This window comes from Alligator sinensis, unplaced genomic scaffold (assembly GCF_000455745.1).
Source record: "Alligator sinensis unplaced genomic scaffold, ASM45574v1 scaffold31_1, whole genome shotgun sequence".
NCBI classification, from domain to species: Eukaryota; Metazoa; Chordata; order Crocodylia; family Alligatoridae; genus Alligator; species Alligator sinensis.
In genome coordinates this window covers 4361189-4379810 of record NW_005841884.1, presented here as the reverse complement: position 1 = coordinate 4379810, position 18622 = coordinate 4361189, and the positions used below count along the sequence as shown (strand labels likewise).

General features: G+C 42.9%; 1 protein-coding gene across 14 annotated transcripts in view; it reads right to left on the bottom strand.

Moving 5' to 3' along the window:
- PRRC2C (proline rich coiled-coil 2C) overlaps positions 1 to 18622 on the bottom strand; it is an 81624-nt gene that overhangs the window by 49639 nt on the left and 13363 nt on the right. For all 14 annotated transcript variants that reach the window (XM_025196786.1, XM_025196790.1, XM_025196793.1 and 11 more), the window contains exons 5-15: positions 16260 to 16397; positions 12374 to 12555; positions 11450 to 11529; positions 9040 to 9173; positions 8866 to 8953; positions 8397 to 8538; positions 6986 to 7066; positions 5374 to 6010; positions 4293 to 4462; positions 3342 to 3597; positions 514 to 727 (exon numbers count right to left, since the gene is read on the bottom strand). In XM_025196786.1, coding sequence (XP_025052571.1) covers positions 514 to 727; positions 3342 to 3597; positions 4293 to 4462; positions 5374 to 6010; positions 6986 to 7066; positions 8397 to 8538; positions 8866 to 8953; positions 9040 to 9173; positions 11450 to 11529; positions 12374 to 12555; positions 16260 to 16397 — 2122 coding nt within the window. The remainder of the gene's footprint in view (positions 1 to 513; positions 728 to 3341; positions 3598 to 4292; positions 4463 to 5373; positions 6011 to 6985; positions 7067 to 8396; positions 8539 to 8865; positions 8954 to 9039; positions 9174 to 11449; positions 11530 to 12373; positions 12556 to 16259; positions 16398 to 18622) is intronic.

The following is an 18622-nucleotide window of genomic DNA, read 5'->3' as shown; positions in this document are numbered from 1 at the left end:
TTCTAGTCACATTTGACAAAAGAATAACCAGGGAACTATCATAGTGAGAGAATTTATTATTTGAATATATTTCAATAGATACCTTTTAACCTGCTATAAAACAAAATCCTCTATTTCTGGTTACTACAATTAAGCATCTCAGTTAGTATTAGGAGTTTATTATTCTTAATGGTCAAATCAAAACTCTGAATGAGTCAGTTGATTAGCTAATATAACACAAGTTCAGTTTAATTAAAAGGAATTGCTTAGTGTATTACGCACTGTGATAGCTCAGAAAAGCAATTTCTGCATGAGGCCAAAAAAGTAACTGTCTACTTATATTTGCAAGTAGTATAAACCCAGGCAATTAAAAATCCATGACCCTAAAACAACCATAACTACTCATGAAGTTTAAAATTCCCAGTATAAAAGGGTCATTATTTCACTTTGGTTGCACTTACAGATTGCAAATCTAAAATACAGGTGTGTAGTTGAGTTGAGTGGCATACACAAGTTGATAACCCTCATACTTACCTCAAATCCTCAGGCTCTTCTAGCACTTTGGGAGGAGTACTAGGTTGTTGAGGTTCTGCATGGGGATATGGGTCTGAACCCCACATCATGCGGGGCTCTGACAGTGATACAGCATGCTCTCTTGCTGATCGAACTATATGTTCAAATGAATCTGAACTAGTTCCTGACCCTTCCATCTGGTCTCTTCTCATTAATGGCTTGGGAGGCATAATTCCTGTGATCAAAGATTCAAGTTACATAACTGAAATTAACATCTTAAAATACCATTTTTTTTTTTTAAAGAAACATCTTGAAAAAATTACTCACTGACTAACTTAATCACTAGGCTCATGTATCCAGTACTCCAACTCATATTTTGTTGCCTTTGTTCCTCCTGCTTAAAAGACTTTCTAACGCTGCCTGATCTCAAAAGGATCCTAAATAACATCCATACCACCCTCTTGCCTACCACTGCATCTCATCTTGATGACTTAGACATATTAATGCATTATTAGTTTACATTCAGTTCAAGTTCTACAATAAGTGCTAGAACAGGGGTAACCAGCCATGCTTCAAGAGCTGTGTGCAGTGCCCAGGCAGTTTAAACGTAGCTCCTGAAACATGTCATTTAACAACAAATGATTAAGTTGGGATCCTGTGTGCAGATCAAGCTCTGGGATGTGCACATCTCATCAGGTATGTGTCCTGTGGCTCTCGCTTGTTTCACAAGTTTGGCCACCCTTAGGGAATCTTGACATGTGCTCCAGGGGGTCTGGAGCTGCTCTGATGCTCTATGGAGCAGCTCTAATTAAAAAGTGTCTACAGCATCTGGCATATACAGTGTCCCACGTTTCAAAATGGCAGGTGGGGTGCTTTAACTGAAACTCATTTGACATGCTTTAGTTAAAGCACCCCTGCTACCATTCTGAAGTGCAGAGACACTGAATACGCAAGACGACCAGGCTGCTGGAGCAGGCTAATTAAAATGCTGCAACAGACTTGATTCATCAAGTCTGCTCTGATGCACTGTAATTACAGTGCATTGAAGCAGATGTCTTGCATGTCTGCAGGCACCTTTAAACTAGAGGATTTTTTTGTTTTCTTTTTGGGTGGAAGGGGGAGGGGACAACTCTGGTTCTGTACAACTAAACAGCATTTGCCTAATGTTCTTGGGCAGGGGGATTTTTTAATCCATGGTTATAAAGAAATTTAGGTGAAAAGAACATTTTTGTAACTGAAGAGCTCAAACTGCCATAGTCTTGTTTGTCCTTCCTTCCCCTCTTTCCTCATTTCCTTCCCTGAAGTGACTCCCAGTTCCCACAGCCATAGATTTCATTCTTCCCTCGGCTAACTGCAACATCTTTACTTTTTACCAGACTTTCATTATCTTTAATGAATGGCTCCCACAACAGTAATCCAAGTTGCAAATCATGGGGCTTAAAAATGTCCTTATTGAGAAGACATAAAATGCATACTTTAACAAAGGTGCTAACATCCGATTACTGATATGTGGAAAAACTCTGAAGATTTATAAGCTAGTCATAAGTTTTGAATCTATATCGCTCAGTTTAACAAGCTTCACATTCAAGTTCATCAAAATAAGGCTTATCAGGAAATTTTAATTACAACCCTAACTATAGCCAATACCATCTGCAACACAGCATTAAAGTATGATTTAATTTTGCAATATATACACATGTGCTAAAGCTTAAGAATAGCAATGGATTTTCTCATTGATACTTGCATAAAAACAGTTTAGGCCTCTGGCAGATGTTGGTCTTTAAGGCACAATTAACCTGTTAATCATCATAAATAGTAACCGTGCCACAAATTCAGGCAATTAATGATTTGCACAAAATGGGAAGCCCACTACAAATAGTATTACACATTTTTGTGCTGGTTTCCATCAGGCCTTAAACTGAACATGTTGGCAGGGTAGCCCCCATCATGCAGCCTGGTGGAGATGGCTGACAACTCTCCAACACTGGCAGGCTCACAGCCAGTGGTGAAATCTCGCATGAGGTTGCACCTCACTATTTTCAGGGTGCAGAATTGAGGAGAGCTCATCAGCTGAGGCTGGGGTGCTGGGTCACAGGGATGGCATGGATCCCTATGACCCAGTAGGCTGACTACCTTGCCCTGCAGCTCCCAGGGAGCTCCAGAGCAAGGTACTTGACATATCCCAGCCATGGAGACTCAGGGATTGGAGAGAAGTCTCCTAATGGCAGAGTCCCTGAGCACCAGGACCTTTAAAAACCCCCCACATACCCAGGACATAAGGACCCCACAAGATCAGGGAACCTCTCCCCTAAACCTGGGGTCCCAAAAGGCTGGGATGTTTAAAAAAACCCCAAACAACTGTGTGCAGCTGTTTTTCTGATATTCTGGAAAATGGAACTGTGAAATAGATCTTAGTGAGGTCCTGGGGCTGGGACTGCAGTGAGTCTTGAATTGGTTCTTGCATCTTCCCAGACTTCACTGAGAATTCCAGCCTTGGGATCACACTGGAATCTCAATCTGGCTCCCATGAAATCTGGGGGCTGAGACTGACCATCAACTGATTATTGGTCCTGACCCCGAGACCATGATCCCAGGCTCCCCCCTGCACTGGCAAGTAGAAATGGCACAATCGGGATCTAAACCCTGATCTTGAAATCGCATATCCTGCCATGGAGGCACGACTGTTGGGATTGAGAATCAGATCCCATCATTCCATTAAATTAATGTGCTACAGCCTTAGTACTGGTATAATTCTTTGCATTTCCAGCTACTGTGTGAACAATGGACAAGAGAAATCCTGGGCCAAATCCTTTGCAAATACTAAAGTGAAAATACTGGCTAGATTTTACCTGGATGCATAGGAGGCACATCCATTGCAGGCCTTCCCGACATCATTCGCGGGTCCATGTAAGACTGCATCATAAGCCACCGTGGATCAAAGCCCATAGAAGCTAAATGCTGAGGATGGGGCTGCATGGCCTGGTAAAGTGGTCTGTGTTGGGGAGGAGGGACAGGGCCACTGGAAGGCTGCGATGGAGCCGATTGTGGCAGTACACCTTGCTGCTGTTGCTGTTGTTGTTGCCACTGTTGCTGTTTCATCTGCTCCTACACCACAGATCCAACATTACAAAAAAATAATTTAAAATTATGCATCTCTGTACTGTTATTCAAAACCTCTGGATACATAAATAAAAGATTTAAGAGGATAGCCTGGAAGGGAAGGAAGGGGGGAAAAACCAAAACTGAACAAATTATCAAATGTTAACTAACAAAGGTTGCACGGTTTTCAGTGAAAAGCAGGACAAACTACTATATGCTCAGTTAACATAGTAAAAATAAAAAAGTAAATAAAGATGTTGCAGGTTGCTTTTCAGGCAAGTTATTTTTTGAATGTTAGGTATCGGCCTCTACAAGTTGCAAGAATCCTTTAAGAAATCCCGATTAACATCAATCCCCTTTTCATCACGGTCTTTAGGTATATATGAATTGGCTATTCACAGCAAGAGAGTGGGGAAGGAATCACATTTTCATAATTCTTTCATTATTTTCTGCTCTTTTAGATATCTTGCCTTTATATAAAAAGAAAGATAAAGTGCACCAGAGGTACTCTTGCCAATACTGTAGATCATAATACAGGAAGATGAAAAACCGTATCTGAGGCTTGTAAAGAAACTTATCACCCCATGAGTCTGAAGCCCAGTTTGAAGGTTAGAAACTCCAAGGTCAGACCTGTAACTCTATTACTTAGTTCTTAGTTATACACCATTCATTATTTTGATGCTTATGTACTGGTTATTTACCTGCTGCCTTTGAAATCTTGGTGGCAATGATTTCTGAAACTGTTTAGAATAGCCTGAGGAAACAGCAGGACGAGGTTGGGCTCCTGTATCCAGATCACTGTCATGAGCCACCTGTGAACTTTCTTTTTCATTCCGACCACTGTCTTGTCTGGTGAAGACTGGTGGACTCTCTGCAAAAAATAAAGGTAAGTTTGCATCTTTTACAACTGTTGTACATGCAAGTTTTGACAAAGACACTGATATGCATACCAGATCAGACCTTTCTTTTTAATTTGGCCTCTCTCAAATGAAAGCAGCCTGCATATGTTATCATTTTAGGATTTTAGTGTTCTAAAACCCTAAAATGGAATGGCATGGAGTGGAATGGAAAGGGGACGTTAAATTAAAATCAGTCCTTTGAGACAAAGGTTAGCGGCTACTAATTCAACTCACACACATGGAAACTGTTTTACTAGAGGTTCTGCTAAAAGCAATTATAAACTATAGGATAATGCTATGTTAATATGCTAACACTTCTGTACGAATCGTAAAATGTCTGACTTATTTTGGGTAACCCTAACATTGATTTGCAGCAGTTGTACACTTTATTTAAAAAAGAATTTGCCTATACACTTAAGTGCTGGTATTTAAATAATCCTGATTTGACAATGAAGCTCTACTTTTGGGAAAGGGTAAAGTTTAAATATTTGTTTACTACAGCTATTTGCATTCACTTTTCTGCAGTGCAGGGTTGAAAGAACAGCACCATCAAATTTGTTCCCTTGTATAATGGCATTCCTCTGACTGAAGTGGATTTCTCCAGCCCCCGTTTAACTAGAGAAACACTAAGATTTTGCAAAAGGCAAGAAAAATTGCAACACTTGCTAAAAATGCAGGATATACAGTGTTTCATGAATTATTTCTTTCATGTTGCTGATGAACTGGTTCAAAGCATGTCAGGGCCCAACTGCCGATCTGCCATGCCAGTGTACCAGGCAACATGTTGCAGAGCCAAGTACAGTGGGTGTAAAGATTAATCTCTTATGCTGTTTGTGGCTCATTTAAAAAAAAAAAAAGAAAACATGCAATAATTCATACATACCCTTCTCTTCATTATTATTTCTGCTTTCATTTTCTTGTTTTTCTATTACAGGTGTTATCACTGGTTCTTGAGGCTCAGGCTTTTCAGGCTCCAGCTTCTCATCTGCCTTCTCCTCCTCCACCTTTGCCTCCTCCTCTTCTTCCCTCTCCTTTTCCTTCTCTTTCTCCCCGTCTTGCTCTTTCTCTTGTTTTTCTTTTTCTTCCCTCACCCTCTCTTCTTTTTCTTTTTCCCTTTCTCTCTCCCTCTCCTTTTCTTTTTCCCTTTCTCTCTCCCTCTCTCTCTCCTTTTCCTTTTCTCTTTCTCTCTCCCTCTCCCGTTCCCTCTCTCGCTCTCTCTCCTTTTCCCTCTCTCGCTCCCTTTCCTTCTCTCTCGCCTTCAGAGAGTCTTCCCGGGAGGGTTTTGTCACGCAGCCGAACTTCTCATTTAACCGTTTCAGCTTCTCTGCACAAGCTGCTTTTCTTTGTTCTTCCATTCTTCGCTCTTCCTCTTCTCGCCGCTTTCGGGCTCGTTCCACAGCTGCTGATACTTCTGTCTGCTGCCTTCGCCTCTGCTTCCAAATTTCATCTTCATCTGGTACTGGCTTAGGGGGAAAGGGTCCCTGTCTTCCAGGTCCTGCCTGGCGATCCGGAGGTGGGTGCTACAACATTAAGGTAAAGTAAAGTAAATCTACTAGAGTGCTGATGGTCAAGCTTCTGGTGCCCCCAGGCTGGATGAATGATGTGGGTCTCCATGAGCCTGGATGAGGGCTCTACATTGCCTCCCTTGGCCCCATGCCACCTCCAGTGAGCCTGTGTCCCTGGATTGGGCCCTGGGCCACCTCCATGAAAAGATCGAGCATGCTGCTAAGCAGCCTGCGGGTCTCCCCACTAATCTAGAAATTTGGCAGCAGAGGAGCAGCAATAGCTGCCACTGCTCACAAGACCCTACATTTTCAGACCCATGAGGACCCCTGTAAGCTACATGGCATGGCTCCACGGGCTAGGGATTGAGCACCTTGTACTAGAGTACAGAACAACAAGTCTTTTGCACTTAGATCAACTGACTATACAGCAATATGCTAAAATCCATGTTTGACAGGAAGCCTTAGAAAAAAAGATCTCGGCCACAGACTAATGAGTAGGTTTTACAGGGAGGCAGAAGGGGCACATGGCTGGTCTGACATTCCTGTTGTAATTCAGATTTACTGATCTTCACCAGTATGAATACAGCACTTAGCACATGACAACTGTGACTGATGCTCTGAATTAGGAAACAGTTGATGAATTCCTGAATCCCCCTCCCTCCCACAAAAGGATGCAGAGCTTTATCACCTCTCCCAGCAGCTGAGCGTAGAAAGGGGCTGGAAAGACAGGAAGATGAAACTTCTAGCAGTGCCAAGATTTCTTAAGAATCATGAACTATTCAATTCTGAGATTCCATATTGTAGAAAAAATTCAAAGTTATATATTTGACAGAAGCATTTAAATTTACTCTGACACTCTACCTACTCATTTTGCAGGCAAAAATGTAGGTCTGTGAGGCAAGATGTGGTGCTGAAAGGACTGGATTTCACATTATTACATAGCAACGTGGCATGAATGCCCAACAAGTCAGTTTCCCATTCATCTCATACCTGTTGTAAAATAGATTTGGGGGGAAGCGTAGAACTGCCTCTCTCATGTACAGAAGGCTGTAGTGGTGCTGGACCCCGCTCCTATAGGACAAAACATGGGACTGGGAATAATTTGCTTGCTGGAATGTATGTTTGGTCAGACTTGCAGATAGCCTAAATTAAGAATGCTTCCTTGTTGAATTCAACATTTTCAAACTAAACCACCTTGCACTCTTTGTGGAAGTTGTATATACAGGAAAAAAAAAAAGGTCAAAACATCGATTTCACTTAAGTTTTAAATAGTTAAACTATACCCTCAGATTTTCACATATTCAAGGGGCATAACTTGGATTTAACTGAAGGCATCATCCTTCAAAAAGTCCTAACACTTCAATTCAGCAAAAAAGACTAGGCACCCCCTTCCTCTACATTAACATCAAATAATATTTTGATTGAAATTAAAGGTTTCCTTGCTGCCAATCTAGTCTTTCCCATCTTGCAGCTGGTGGAAGCAAAAAGGATAAGCTAATGATCTCAGTAAAATGTTCAAACAAATGCCAGAATTTGCTTCCCTGGAAATACAAATTACAAGAACAAGTCCCACAGAGACCTTATATTAGATACTTGCAAATCTTTTCTGCTATAGCAGGGGTGACCAAGATCTGGTCTGTGCAGCCAAGTCATCCATGATCATGGTGCTCCCTGAAAGGCTGGAAATTTAGTGGCAGAGTCATGGCAATGTTTAATTGCTGCTACTCATCTAGCCTGGTGTAGCTAGGTGAGTTGAGCACCACAGTGCTGTAGGATAAACCAAGACCTGAAAAAGCCATCTGAGGTGTGAAGTTTCTACAATGTATCTAAGACCTGTTGCTTAAAAGTTTAGGGAGATATGGTGCACTGGGAAAACCTAAACTTAAGCTTTGTATCTTTCAAAGAAATCTGAAGAGATTACCTCAAGGAAAATAAGAAACATTGGAACAATTAAGTGAGAAAAGCTGCTCTGTATGCAACTCCATTTACAGTTTTAGTTATGAGTTACAGTTCTGGAGAACAAAGTGGTCAGAGACATATCTTAAATGGTTACCACCAAAGAGTTACAAGATTGAAGTAAGCAAAATAAAAAGACAACTGTGCGGTGATTTCAGGGAAATCATTGGTCCCTCAGAAGAATGGGGAAGAACACTAAGTATTCTTATGGGTTAGAGCAGGGGCAGGCAATATGCGGCCCACGGGTCAGATACAGCCTGCCAGGTCATTCTATTTGGCCCGCAGGGTCCCTAAAAATTTAGAAAATTAATATATCTGCCCCTGGCTGCTTGTTATGCAGCCCTCAATGGCTTGCCAAAACTCGATAAGCAGCCCTCTGCCTGAAATAATTGCCCACCCCTGGGTTAGAGGATTTCCTTGGGGTAAAGAAGTGACAAATACAAACCTGGTCAGGCTGAGTGCTCTTGCCATATGGTCCTTTTACTCCTGGTGAAGTAGCTTGGGTTGAGGATTTACTACTGGACTGTTCTTCTGCTTCTTTGTGGCTGTCAATACTTTGAGAATCTTTGGAAGGCATTTGTTCATCACTATCAAAGAAACAAATGAAACTGAAGGCCTATGTTAAGCATGTATTCAATAGTACCTTTTTTGCCCAATTTCAGTTTGTCTTGTCTACTTAGACAGCAAGTTATTTGGGGCAACAACTATTTCTACTAGCAAACTAGCATCTGGCAAATAAGGGCTTCAATACCAACTGGAATCTGCAGGCGCTAACATAATATAGAGAAATTCATTTTTTGAATGATTAAGTCATCAAGAACAGCAATTCACTGACCTCCCCTTAAAGGGATTTTAAGATCTAACCTTAATTATGACACATGCTATAACTAATATGACTTATGACTTCAACTTACCCACTTTCCTTCTCTTTCTGACTGCTTCCTTGCTCCTCATCATCACTGAAGTTCAACTGCTCTGTATAATCTACCTCACTCTGAGCACCTATTATGGAAATAAAAACTCAGATTAATCTATCAGCAGTGTTCAGTATGCAAACAAGAGACTTCAGAGATTCACAATATTCTCACCAGCCCAGCCTTCGTCAGCCTCAGCATCTAGATTATCAAATTTATCAAGCTCCTTGAGCTCGCTAGCACTAAGGATGGACGGACGCTCTACTGGTTCTGCACACCGAGATGGGGGTCCTCTTCCCCTTGGACCTCTAGAATGAAATAAATAATCCAAAAAGCCCAAGATCAGTATGTATACAACAGCTGCTATGCTAAAGAAAGCAAATCAATGATCTTTAATATCTTTAAAGGTTGACTTTTAGTTACAATTAGAATCGTAAGTTAATTTGCATAGATTTCATAGACTTTAAGGCTGGAAGGGACCTCATGAGATCATTGGGTTGGTCCAGCCCCCTGCCATTTTTAAGCAAATGTGATTACCTTCCTATCTTAATTGACATAAGTTTACTACCTAGCTCAGGGGTGCTCAGTCCTTGGCCTGCAGGTCAGATGCAGCCACTGGTGCTGTGCCATCCAGCCTGCAGGGTTTCTCATGTATTTTAGGAAGCTCCCCCAGGGCCATGGCCTGAACCTGGCCAGGTGGCAGAAGGCCCAATCCTGGTTGTGGACCAGCCCCACACCAATTCATCTGTCTCACACGGCCAAAACTGTTAGCAGCACTGGCTTAGCTAAATATATCATACTGTACTAGATATTTTATAAACGTTTAGTAAAACTGTTTTCTTATTGTGCATGTCTAAGAGAAGGAGAAAACTTTGAATCACGTGGTTTTACCATACTAAAAAGGCAGAAAACTACAAATGTCTTATTTGTGTAGATACAGCTGACTGCAGTTGGCAACTTGTTCCCTCTAAGGTGTACTGATCCGTGAGCACACCACTTTGGTCCCACCTCCCCCTTTCGCTAAACCTGGATCCAGACTATGCTAAGCCTAATAGACTAGAATCCTCATGTAATGGATCCTCATGCAATGGATTTTGCAATAATCCTCCAAGCACAAGACTGGGGGCTGGGGAGCGGAGCAGTTCCCCAGAGCCGGTAATGGGGACTCCCCCCCCATTCATGATGCAGAAATCTTATGTCATGGTTAGACAAAGTGCTTTGGGTAAATGTGATATAATTTACCCAAAGCAGCTTGTCTGCCTATGTTCTTAGACCAAGACAGCTGTAACTAGCACCCCCAAACTACATCATGGTTAGGAACGATTCCTTGTGCCTGCTCCTCTTCCTCTGATGCAGACCCAGGTTCTGCACCAACCTGCTCTGCCCCATGTACCTGAGATCTGGGGAAGCCAAGCTCCACATATGTCCCTGCTCCGGGAGCAAGGAGGCGCACAGACTCTGGGCTGGGGAACGGAGCAGTTCCCCAGAGCCGGCAGAGTCCGTGCCAGCCCCAGCCCCGGGAGTGAGGAGACACATGGCCTCGGGGCTGGAGAGCAGAGCAGCTCCTCCACGCCAGCAGAGCCGGCACCAGCCTCCATCTCACCTCCTGGAGTGAGAAGGCACATGGTCTCGGGGCTGAGGAGTGAAGCAGTTTCCTGGCGGCAGCCCCTAGCCCCAGCCCCCGTCTCCGGGAGTGAGGAGAGACTACGCCAGCCCTCAGCCCCTGTCTCGCCGTGCCATGTCACGCTGCAGCCCAGCTCCTCTCCAGGCAGGTGCACGGCATTAATAAGTTAGTGTGTGGCATGGTATTAAATTGTGCGAGGCTGCGCACACGCACACCTCAGAGGGAACCTTGTTGGCAAGTACTCTATTTTAGTGGGTTCTAAGTAGGGAGCTGCAACCTTCTACAGCTGCTGTTGGTTGATCTCCTTGCACATAAAGGCAAATACTATCAACCTGTCTTCATGTAACCTCCCAGTCTCTCCTATTCCCACCATTCCTATGTCTCCTCTTTCAGAACTTCTATGCCTCATTCTAGCTATTTCCCAAAGCAAAGTTCTGTATCCTCCAGCCATATCACGGGTGGCTATGTGAACACCCCTATTCCTCACCTTCCCAAGTCTTATTCTTTTTGTAGGACAGATCAATTGTATTTGGTATCAATATGTTAAGCTGTATAGGAGAATGGGCAGAGCTGAAAACGTGGTGGTATGCTAAAGGCATTAACGGGTACCACCAACTAGTTCTATGGTTTAGAGACAGCCAGAGATATTGGAAGTAATGGCTCAGCTAGACAGAACTCTATGCCCTCTATTTTTTTCCTTTTCAGTGTTTTAATCTCCCTCCTTCTAATCAAAAGGGGTTTCCCCATTGATGCACAAAATTTTCCCTTAAAGTTTGGAATTGGTCAGATGCACCTTTCAAAAGTTATCATGTCACACACACAGAAACAGGAGCAATGTGTGTGTAAAGTCACACGACCTCAATTAATAAAAGTCTAATACAAAATTTTGCATGCAGTCCTGATCCTACCCACAAAGAAATGGTCAGAGCTCACCCAATTCTGGTATTTATGAATTTTTACCTGCTAGGCTCAGATGAAGCAGGAAACCTGCTGGGACCCTGCATTGGAGGATATGCCATTCTGGGATGCTGATTAAACATCTAGAAAAGGAAGCCCCAGATTACCAAAAGTGTTAGACCCAGGAATAATGCACTTACAAATGCAGCCACTACAAAAACCATTATGAAAATAAATAAGAATGTATTGCAACTCAAGGAGAGAATTTATCTTGAATAGTGGCATGAGTTCTTATGTTTTTTTAAATGTGTATATGGGGCTTGTAATGACCCTGAATGACAAGGTAAAAATCTTACCTCTTTCCTAGACCTATAGAAAGGTACTGGGTCCCCCAGAGCTCATCTAACATTTCTCCCAAATACACAGTGGGTCCAATAAGAGATATTACCAAGTTGCCCCTCCCTGCAAACAACCAACTGACCCCCCCCACAAGAAAACTCCAAGCCCCCAACAAAATACAGTGAAAAAGAACAAAGCAAAAAAACATTGCTTTCCATTAAAATCAAGGCTGGTGGAGCCATGAAAAGGTTCAATTTACCAGTGAGCATTAAATGAATATCAGATTGAGATTATACACCCCATTATTTTGAAAGGAAAGGAAATATGAACTAATGCAAGATTTGGGTGGTATGTGAACAAGTGAAAAGCCAAGTAGCCCTCCTACCAGCAGACTGGAATGCTTTAATGTGGCAATAGAGTGTTCCTGCAACTATATGTAGGCTTGTCCTCCAGAATGAATACTTCAAAAGGAATTAAAATGCACACAAGTCTAAACTCCAGCATACAAAAGAGGAACCAAACTCACTTGTTTAATTTATGCGATGTTTAGAAACATACCATAGAAGACCTAGAGAAAGGCTATGATGTTTCAAGTTAGCTGGCTAATAGCAGTTCCCTGATTTGAGATTTCATATTACTGCTACTTACATAAGGTGGCATCATTGCTCGGTACTGAGAAGAGATACCAGGTTGCTGTTGGCCATTCAGCTTGGGCTGAGGTACCTGCGGCATCCGTACATCCCTCTTCTCTGCTGCCTTTTGGGCGTCAGTTTGTTCTGCTGCTCCTGCTGCACTACCATCTTCTTGGCCTGGAGTTTTAACTTCCTGATCTGTTGGAGAATTTGGGGTGTTGAGATTTCTATCTTTACCTTCTCTTCAACTAGAAACATTGATGTAGAAGGAACCAGTAAAGGAGAAAGACAAGAAAAACACTGAACTACGCTTAACAACGCAGCGTGAAATGTCTTACCCAGGTTTCTGATGTGGAAGCACCAGTGCAGATGTATGCTTTTGCAGCTTGTCATTCATGCAGGTGGTGGCTACTCTAGTTAAAAGGCTGCTGGCTCCCCATCCTCCTCCTCAGCCCACCTCCAAGCTGCTTTTTCTCGAGAGTTTTTTAAGTTGAAAGTTAAATTGACTAGCCTAACTCAGGCTGTTTGCCATGATTCAAGAGATGTGTCCACGGATATATTGCTAGAACATAAAACAATTCCAGCCCTACAAGTTTTCAGTGTGTAGGTTAAGCAAACTGTTGTGACAACTTGAGGTGCATGGTGTGCCTGAAGATGGACCTTGGTCAAGGTTGGGAATCGGACTGCTTAGGTGCCAAAACCATGAAGCAAGTCAGTTCTGGCTGGAAGAACTCAAAAGTACAATATTCCGAGTCCCATGTTAGGAGATTCCTTTAAGTTTGTATGCAGAATACAGGTCTTTACAGCTGTCGGTTAAGAGTCTACCAATTCTGAAACAGAGGGGTACAGACAGGCATCTCTAGCTAGGAGGACAGCCCTTGAAGAAGTGTGGAAAAAATCCAGGAAGACTAAGCTGAAGTGATTTTTTTTTTTTTATGGTTTACCACTCCAGACAGGTAGTCCCATTCTTATGGAATTTTTTGCTTATGATAAGGTTGGAAAACAAAGGATTTGGCAGCATCCTGTATTCAAAATTCACTTTGCATATTTCCATATTCCGAGTCTGGAGAAGAAAGTGGGCAGAGTTTTGTGGCCATCTTTTCCCCAAACAAGTTGAAAAGCGTTCACTGAAAAAATACCTCTTGGTGCTCTATTCAGGATAAGATGACAGACTTTAAAAGCCACACAAGTGGTCCTCGCCCCTACCTTGGGCAAATTCAAGAGGAAGTTGGACGATCTCGTCTGGGGTCTTGTGAACCCAGCATTCATTCCTGCCTGTGGCAGGGGGTCAGGCTAGATGATCTGTACAGGTCCGTCTTGACTCTAGTTACTATGAAACATCCATGTTCCTTTAAAAAATCATACTTCATTCTTGCTGTCCTGTAGCATCTCCCCTATGTGCGGGGTATGTAGCAGGTATTCTTATCCGCGGCCTTGTGGGCATCAGTTTATTTTTACTGCTCCTGCTGCACTGCCATCATCTTGCCCCAGAGTTCTAACTTGTCTTCTCTTGTGTCCTGTTCTCAGATCCGAGGGTGGTAGATAAGGGTGTGCGCGCATGGCACTGATCAGATCCAGAACTGAAAGCTAGTGGAGACTGGAATATCAGACAGGTAGGGAAGGTAGTTTTCCCTTCTCCCATTTCGTAGTCTTCTCTGTAGTTTCTTGATTGCAAATTCTTCACCTACCAACCAGTTAACACCTTGAACAAATATACGCCCCTTTCAGCAAGATAAACCAGCTGCTGTTTTTGAAGCAGAAAGAAAACTGAGGAAACACAGGCTGAAGAAGAGAGTTAAGTCTTGGAAGTTCAAGTCCCTTCATCTGAATGACAGCTACCTGCATCAGTGACTGATAAGCAAGGCAGTGCCATCATCTGCACAGGTCACAGCTTCCTGTGAATATTCCACTGGAACAAGCATGAAAGTTTAGGGGGAGTTAAAAGAAGAGAGAAAAAGAAACCCAATTTCATGTAAGGAAGAGTAAGTGCTGGCTATTACCAACACTGCAGGCGTGTCTACATATGCTTCCCTATTAGGGTGCATGAACTCTGCAGCAGGGTAGTACTTGTACAAGTGCTACCTTGGTGTAGAGCTTTTTTGTGCGTAGCAGTGTATGTGTAGACACTGACCAGCTGGCTGGGGCAAAAGGCCAGCTAGCCCTGCACTGAAGTACTTTCATGCCCCAGCTAGCCCCTCTGCAGCACAATGAGCACGGTTGGAGCAGGCCCAGGCTAGCAGGCTGACTCCCAGACTCCTTGCCAGTGGTGGTTGCTGCAACCGAGCTCAAGGTGCTGTGCTCTAGGTGCACATGCAGACATATGCCCAGGAGCTTCCTGGGACCAATAAAGTGCAGAGCAGTAAGCTCCATGGTTTATTGTTGTCCCCTTATGGCACGTGTATATGTGCCCTGCAGGTTGCAGACTAAAGCCAAAAGGATTGGGAGATTCAGGAAAAGAAAACCCTCACTCCTCTCAAATGAAGCATACGTGGAAACAACTTAGTCTACCTATAGCAGGAGTAGGCAACATTTTTTGGCCGGAGCACCAAAAAACACCACAACGCCTACCTTGGAAGGTGCCAGAGTGCTGGCATGGCAGAAAAACAAAATGAAGGCAAGGGGTACGTGGCAGGATGCCCTACTTGTGCCCCTTGTCCCAGCATCAGCTCTGTGCTGACAGTGACTGCGTGTGCACCTCAGGGAGGACTGCAGGGCAGCACACGCAGTCGTCACCAGCACAGAGCTGATGCCGGAGCTGTGGACCCTGGTGCAGCTGTTTGCAGACTGCCCGTGCTGCAGCTGCCCAGAGTCCAGGCTGGCTACAAACAGCTGCACTGAGCTCACCACCTCTGTGCTGGGAGCAGGGGAGAGACCAGGGCTGTGCTGCCTCAGGCCCCTCCCCCACCACCTGCTCTGAGACGCGCCTACACACGCCGGTGTGGAGCTGATGCTGGAGCCCGGCACAGCTGTTTGGAGCCTTCCCGTTGCAGCTGGCTCCAGCTCTGGGGAGCTGCTGCCAGCTGGGAGCCCGGGCTGCTCCCAGCAGGCAGCTGGGATGCTGCAAGCCCTGCTGGGAGCTCTGTTGCAGGCAGCAGCTCCCCGGAGCTGGGGCTGGCCACGGCGTGCCAAGCAAAATGGCCTCACGTGCCACGTTCGGCACGCGTGCCAGGGGTTGCCGACCCCTGAACTATAGCGTGGCAGGATTTGTTCTTGGGAACACTAATTCTCTGCAGAGGAGTCTCAAACTTTCAGAGCGAGACCCTTTTTTTGGCATCTTCTTGACCAACTCTCTTCCTATTCAGTATTCAGCAGACCACTTTCCTCTTATGTTTATGCAGTCATTTATTCTTTGGCGACTTCCACCAGCTATTTATGTAGCAAGAAATATTTGGAATGTATTTTTAAGCTAGATAACAGTTACATGCTAGAAGTAAGGAGATGCCAGCTTCACGTAACTTGCAAGTATTCTTACCAGTTTGGGAACCTGTAAACTGTAGCCTAGGAATAAGGGAATCATGAACATCTACATATACAAGTGTGAAAATTCCCCATTGTAATCTGTTAGTGAAAGGTGAACAATGAAAACAATGAATGCTGTTTAGTCAAAAATATTCAAGAGGTTTCATGCGAGAAAAAGCTAGATTCAAAGAAAATGATAAAGCAAACGAGTAAAATCTAGCAAAACAATGGAACAAATCTGTGAAGTAAGTCTGGAAAGAATACGCTCAAACTTTCGCAAGAATAAGAGGTAGAATATAAGCCATTTTGTTTCTCAGTTTTCTGTTACATTTGGAATTTCTGAAAGGTAAAATTCTATCTATTATTTACCACAGATAAGAAATCTCCAGCAAAACTCTGAAACAAAGCTCTACACTAAGATATATACCAATTCAAACACTTACTTTGTGGTCGTGAATTAGGTCCAGGTCCCTGGGGCTCTTCAGCTGCATCTTTCTCTTTGCCTGATTTCTCTGGATCCCCAGCTGCCTGCAGACTGGGAAACTCTTGCTGGAAATAACGGTTTACTGGAAGAGCTGGACCTAGACAATTGTTACAAGAAAATCCATAGAATGGTTACAAGTTTCAATATAAACATAGTTCAGAAGAATCTGCCTGTAAAATTTGGCCAAACTATGTAGCTCAATTTCTGAAAAACTTAAACAATCACGGTCTTTTATTAGAGTTCAGATAAATCCTTTGTAAAATTTTGTGTTCCCAAATGAAACAAGAGATAGTTAAATCCATGGAACCAATCTACTTACCGATTAACATCAGAAATATCAAAGTTAAAAAGCCACAAGATAGACTACAAAAGTAACAGTGGATGACATGAACTATCTAAAATATTAACAGGTAGGATATCATAGGAAAATAAAGGGACAACTTCTCTGAGATAGACACCATGTTTGTGAAAACGCACTGAAGTTTCCAAAGACTACTACACATGGCTTAGCCAAAAGCATGTTACACAGCTATAGATTCTGCAACTACTGAAGAACAGATAAAAATGTTTTTTCTTGAATCTTTATTGCTGTACCAACTCTTGATACAGCTCTTCCAAAAGATTAAGTTTACATTTAAGTGAGGAGGTTAAAGCACTGTTAAAAAAGTCCTTAGATCGAGTGCAGAAGCTACTTTGAGTGATTTGAAAGGATGGATGAAAGTGTGCCCATCTGACTTTGATGTACAGTAAGAACTAAGCCAATTAAAACAAACCTGAAACTGGAAATTAAAGTTTAGTCTCATTTTCCTTGAAAATATGATGGAATGCACACATTTAGCAATGAAATTTTATATATCAAACAAGTAAAAAACAGATAAATATGGAAAATAAACCTCATTCAAATCATTCAAAACTATGCATGTGTTTTGCTTTGTTTTTTAAATCAAACCTACCAACTCAAACTACTCTCCAAACAATCAGGGGCAGAATCTTGAAACTTTCATTCCTCCCAAGCCTGCAACACCTGAGAGATAGGAAAATTCCCGCTGACTGTTAGATACACGGGGACATTCAGAGCAAGAAAGTGAAAACAAGACTTTCAAGATTTCTAGTGTCTTAAGTTGTAAGGTCAAGCACAAACCAAAACTTGGCAAGACCTTTTCATCTTTAAAACAAACAAACAAACAAACAAACAAAACACGCCTAATAGTTGCCTATATAACCCAGCTGTTTGTAAGCCAATTCAAATTTGGCTGTCATTTTACTAATATGAATTTGGTTTGTTGCTAAGTTTTTGGGGAGCAGTTCAGTTGTGTCCCTGGAAGTCCTCATGACAGAGGAACAGATTTCCTCCCTCTGGCCAACTGCAGGGGGCAAGCAAGAACAATCACATCACGGAGGTGTGTTTCCATGAAGCAGACTGTCCCTTCAGGGCTCTTCAGTGAGCTGAATGGAGGAATCTGAAAGCATTTTCAAAACACTACCTGTTGAGTTGTTACAATGTCTCAGACTAAGCAATTTCCTCTGCCAGAGTAAGAGTAAATCTCATTTATAAGCTGGTCATTAATCAAGTGGAGTCCATCTGGAGTAATTAGCCAGGCAGCAGGCAATTCAGCTGTTTGACTTCAGAGGTGCTCTGGAGCCAGATAACCTTACTTACTGTACAGCAAAAGATCTAAAAAAGGAGAGGCTGCAAATTAGCAACATTCTTTAAAGCAAGCAGAGAAAAAAACCCCTTCCTCTATAATTTGTCACAAGCCACTGCAACAGATGAGAATGAGGCTGAGAGGACTGCATCAGACCAGACTGTAAGTGGTCAGTCAAATGACTACTGCATAAGGAACACCTGGAAATGCACAAGTTCCATTAGCCAGTTAAACCAAACTGTTTATAACCTTCCTGGCAGATGCAGCCCAAATCTCAAACTAAAGAATATAACGAGAACATGAAAAGAGGCATGATTTTGATTCCCCACCACCTCTATTTCCTCTGTACGCACCAGACCTGTACTGTAGCCAATTTCACAGAATGAGGCAACTGTCTGCAAGAGTCCCATGGTTATCATGGCAGACATGAAATCACAAGCTAAGTACTAGGGCTGTGCAAAATTTTGTCGGCAGTTTCGTTTCGACACTGCTCCAACTCGTTTTGAGCTCAAAACAGCAAAATTGAAATGAAAGAGAGAGCTTCAAAACAGCCTTGAAACGAAATGAGGCAACTCAAAACGTTTCGAAATCTTTGAAACGTTTTGAGTTTTGAAGCTCAAGCTGGGCTTGCCTGCAGGGAAACAAGTAGTAAAGTGAGGAGAGGGAGGGGGAAAGG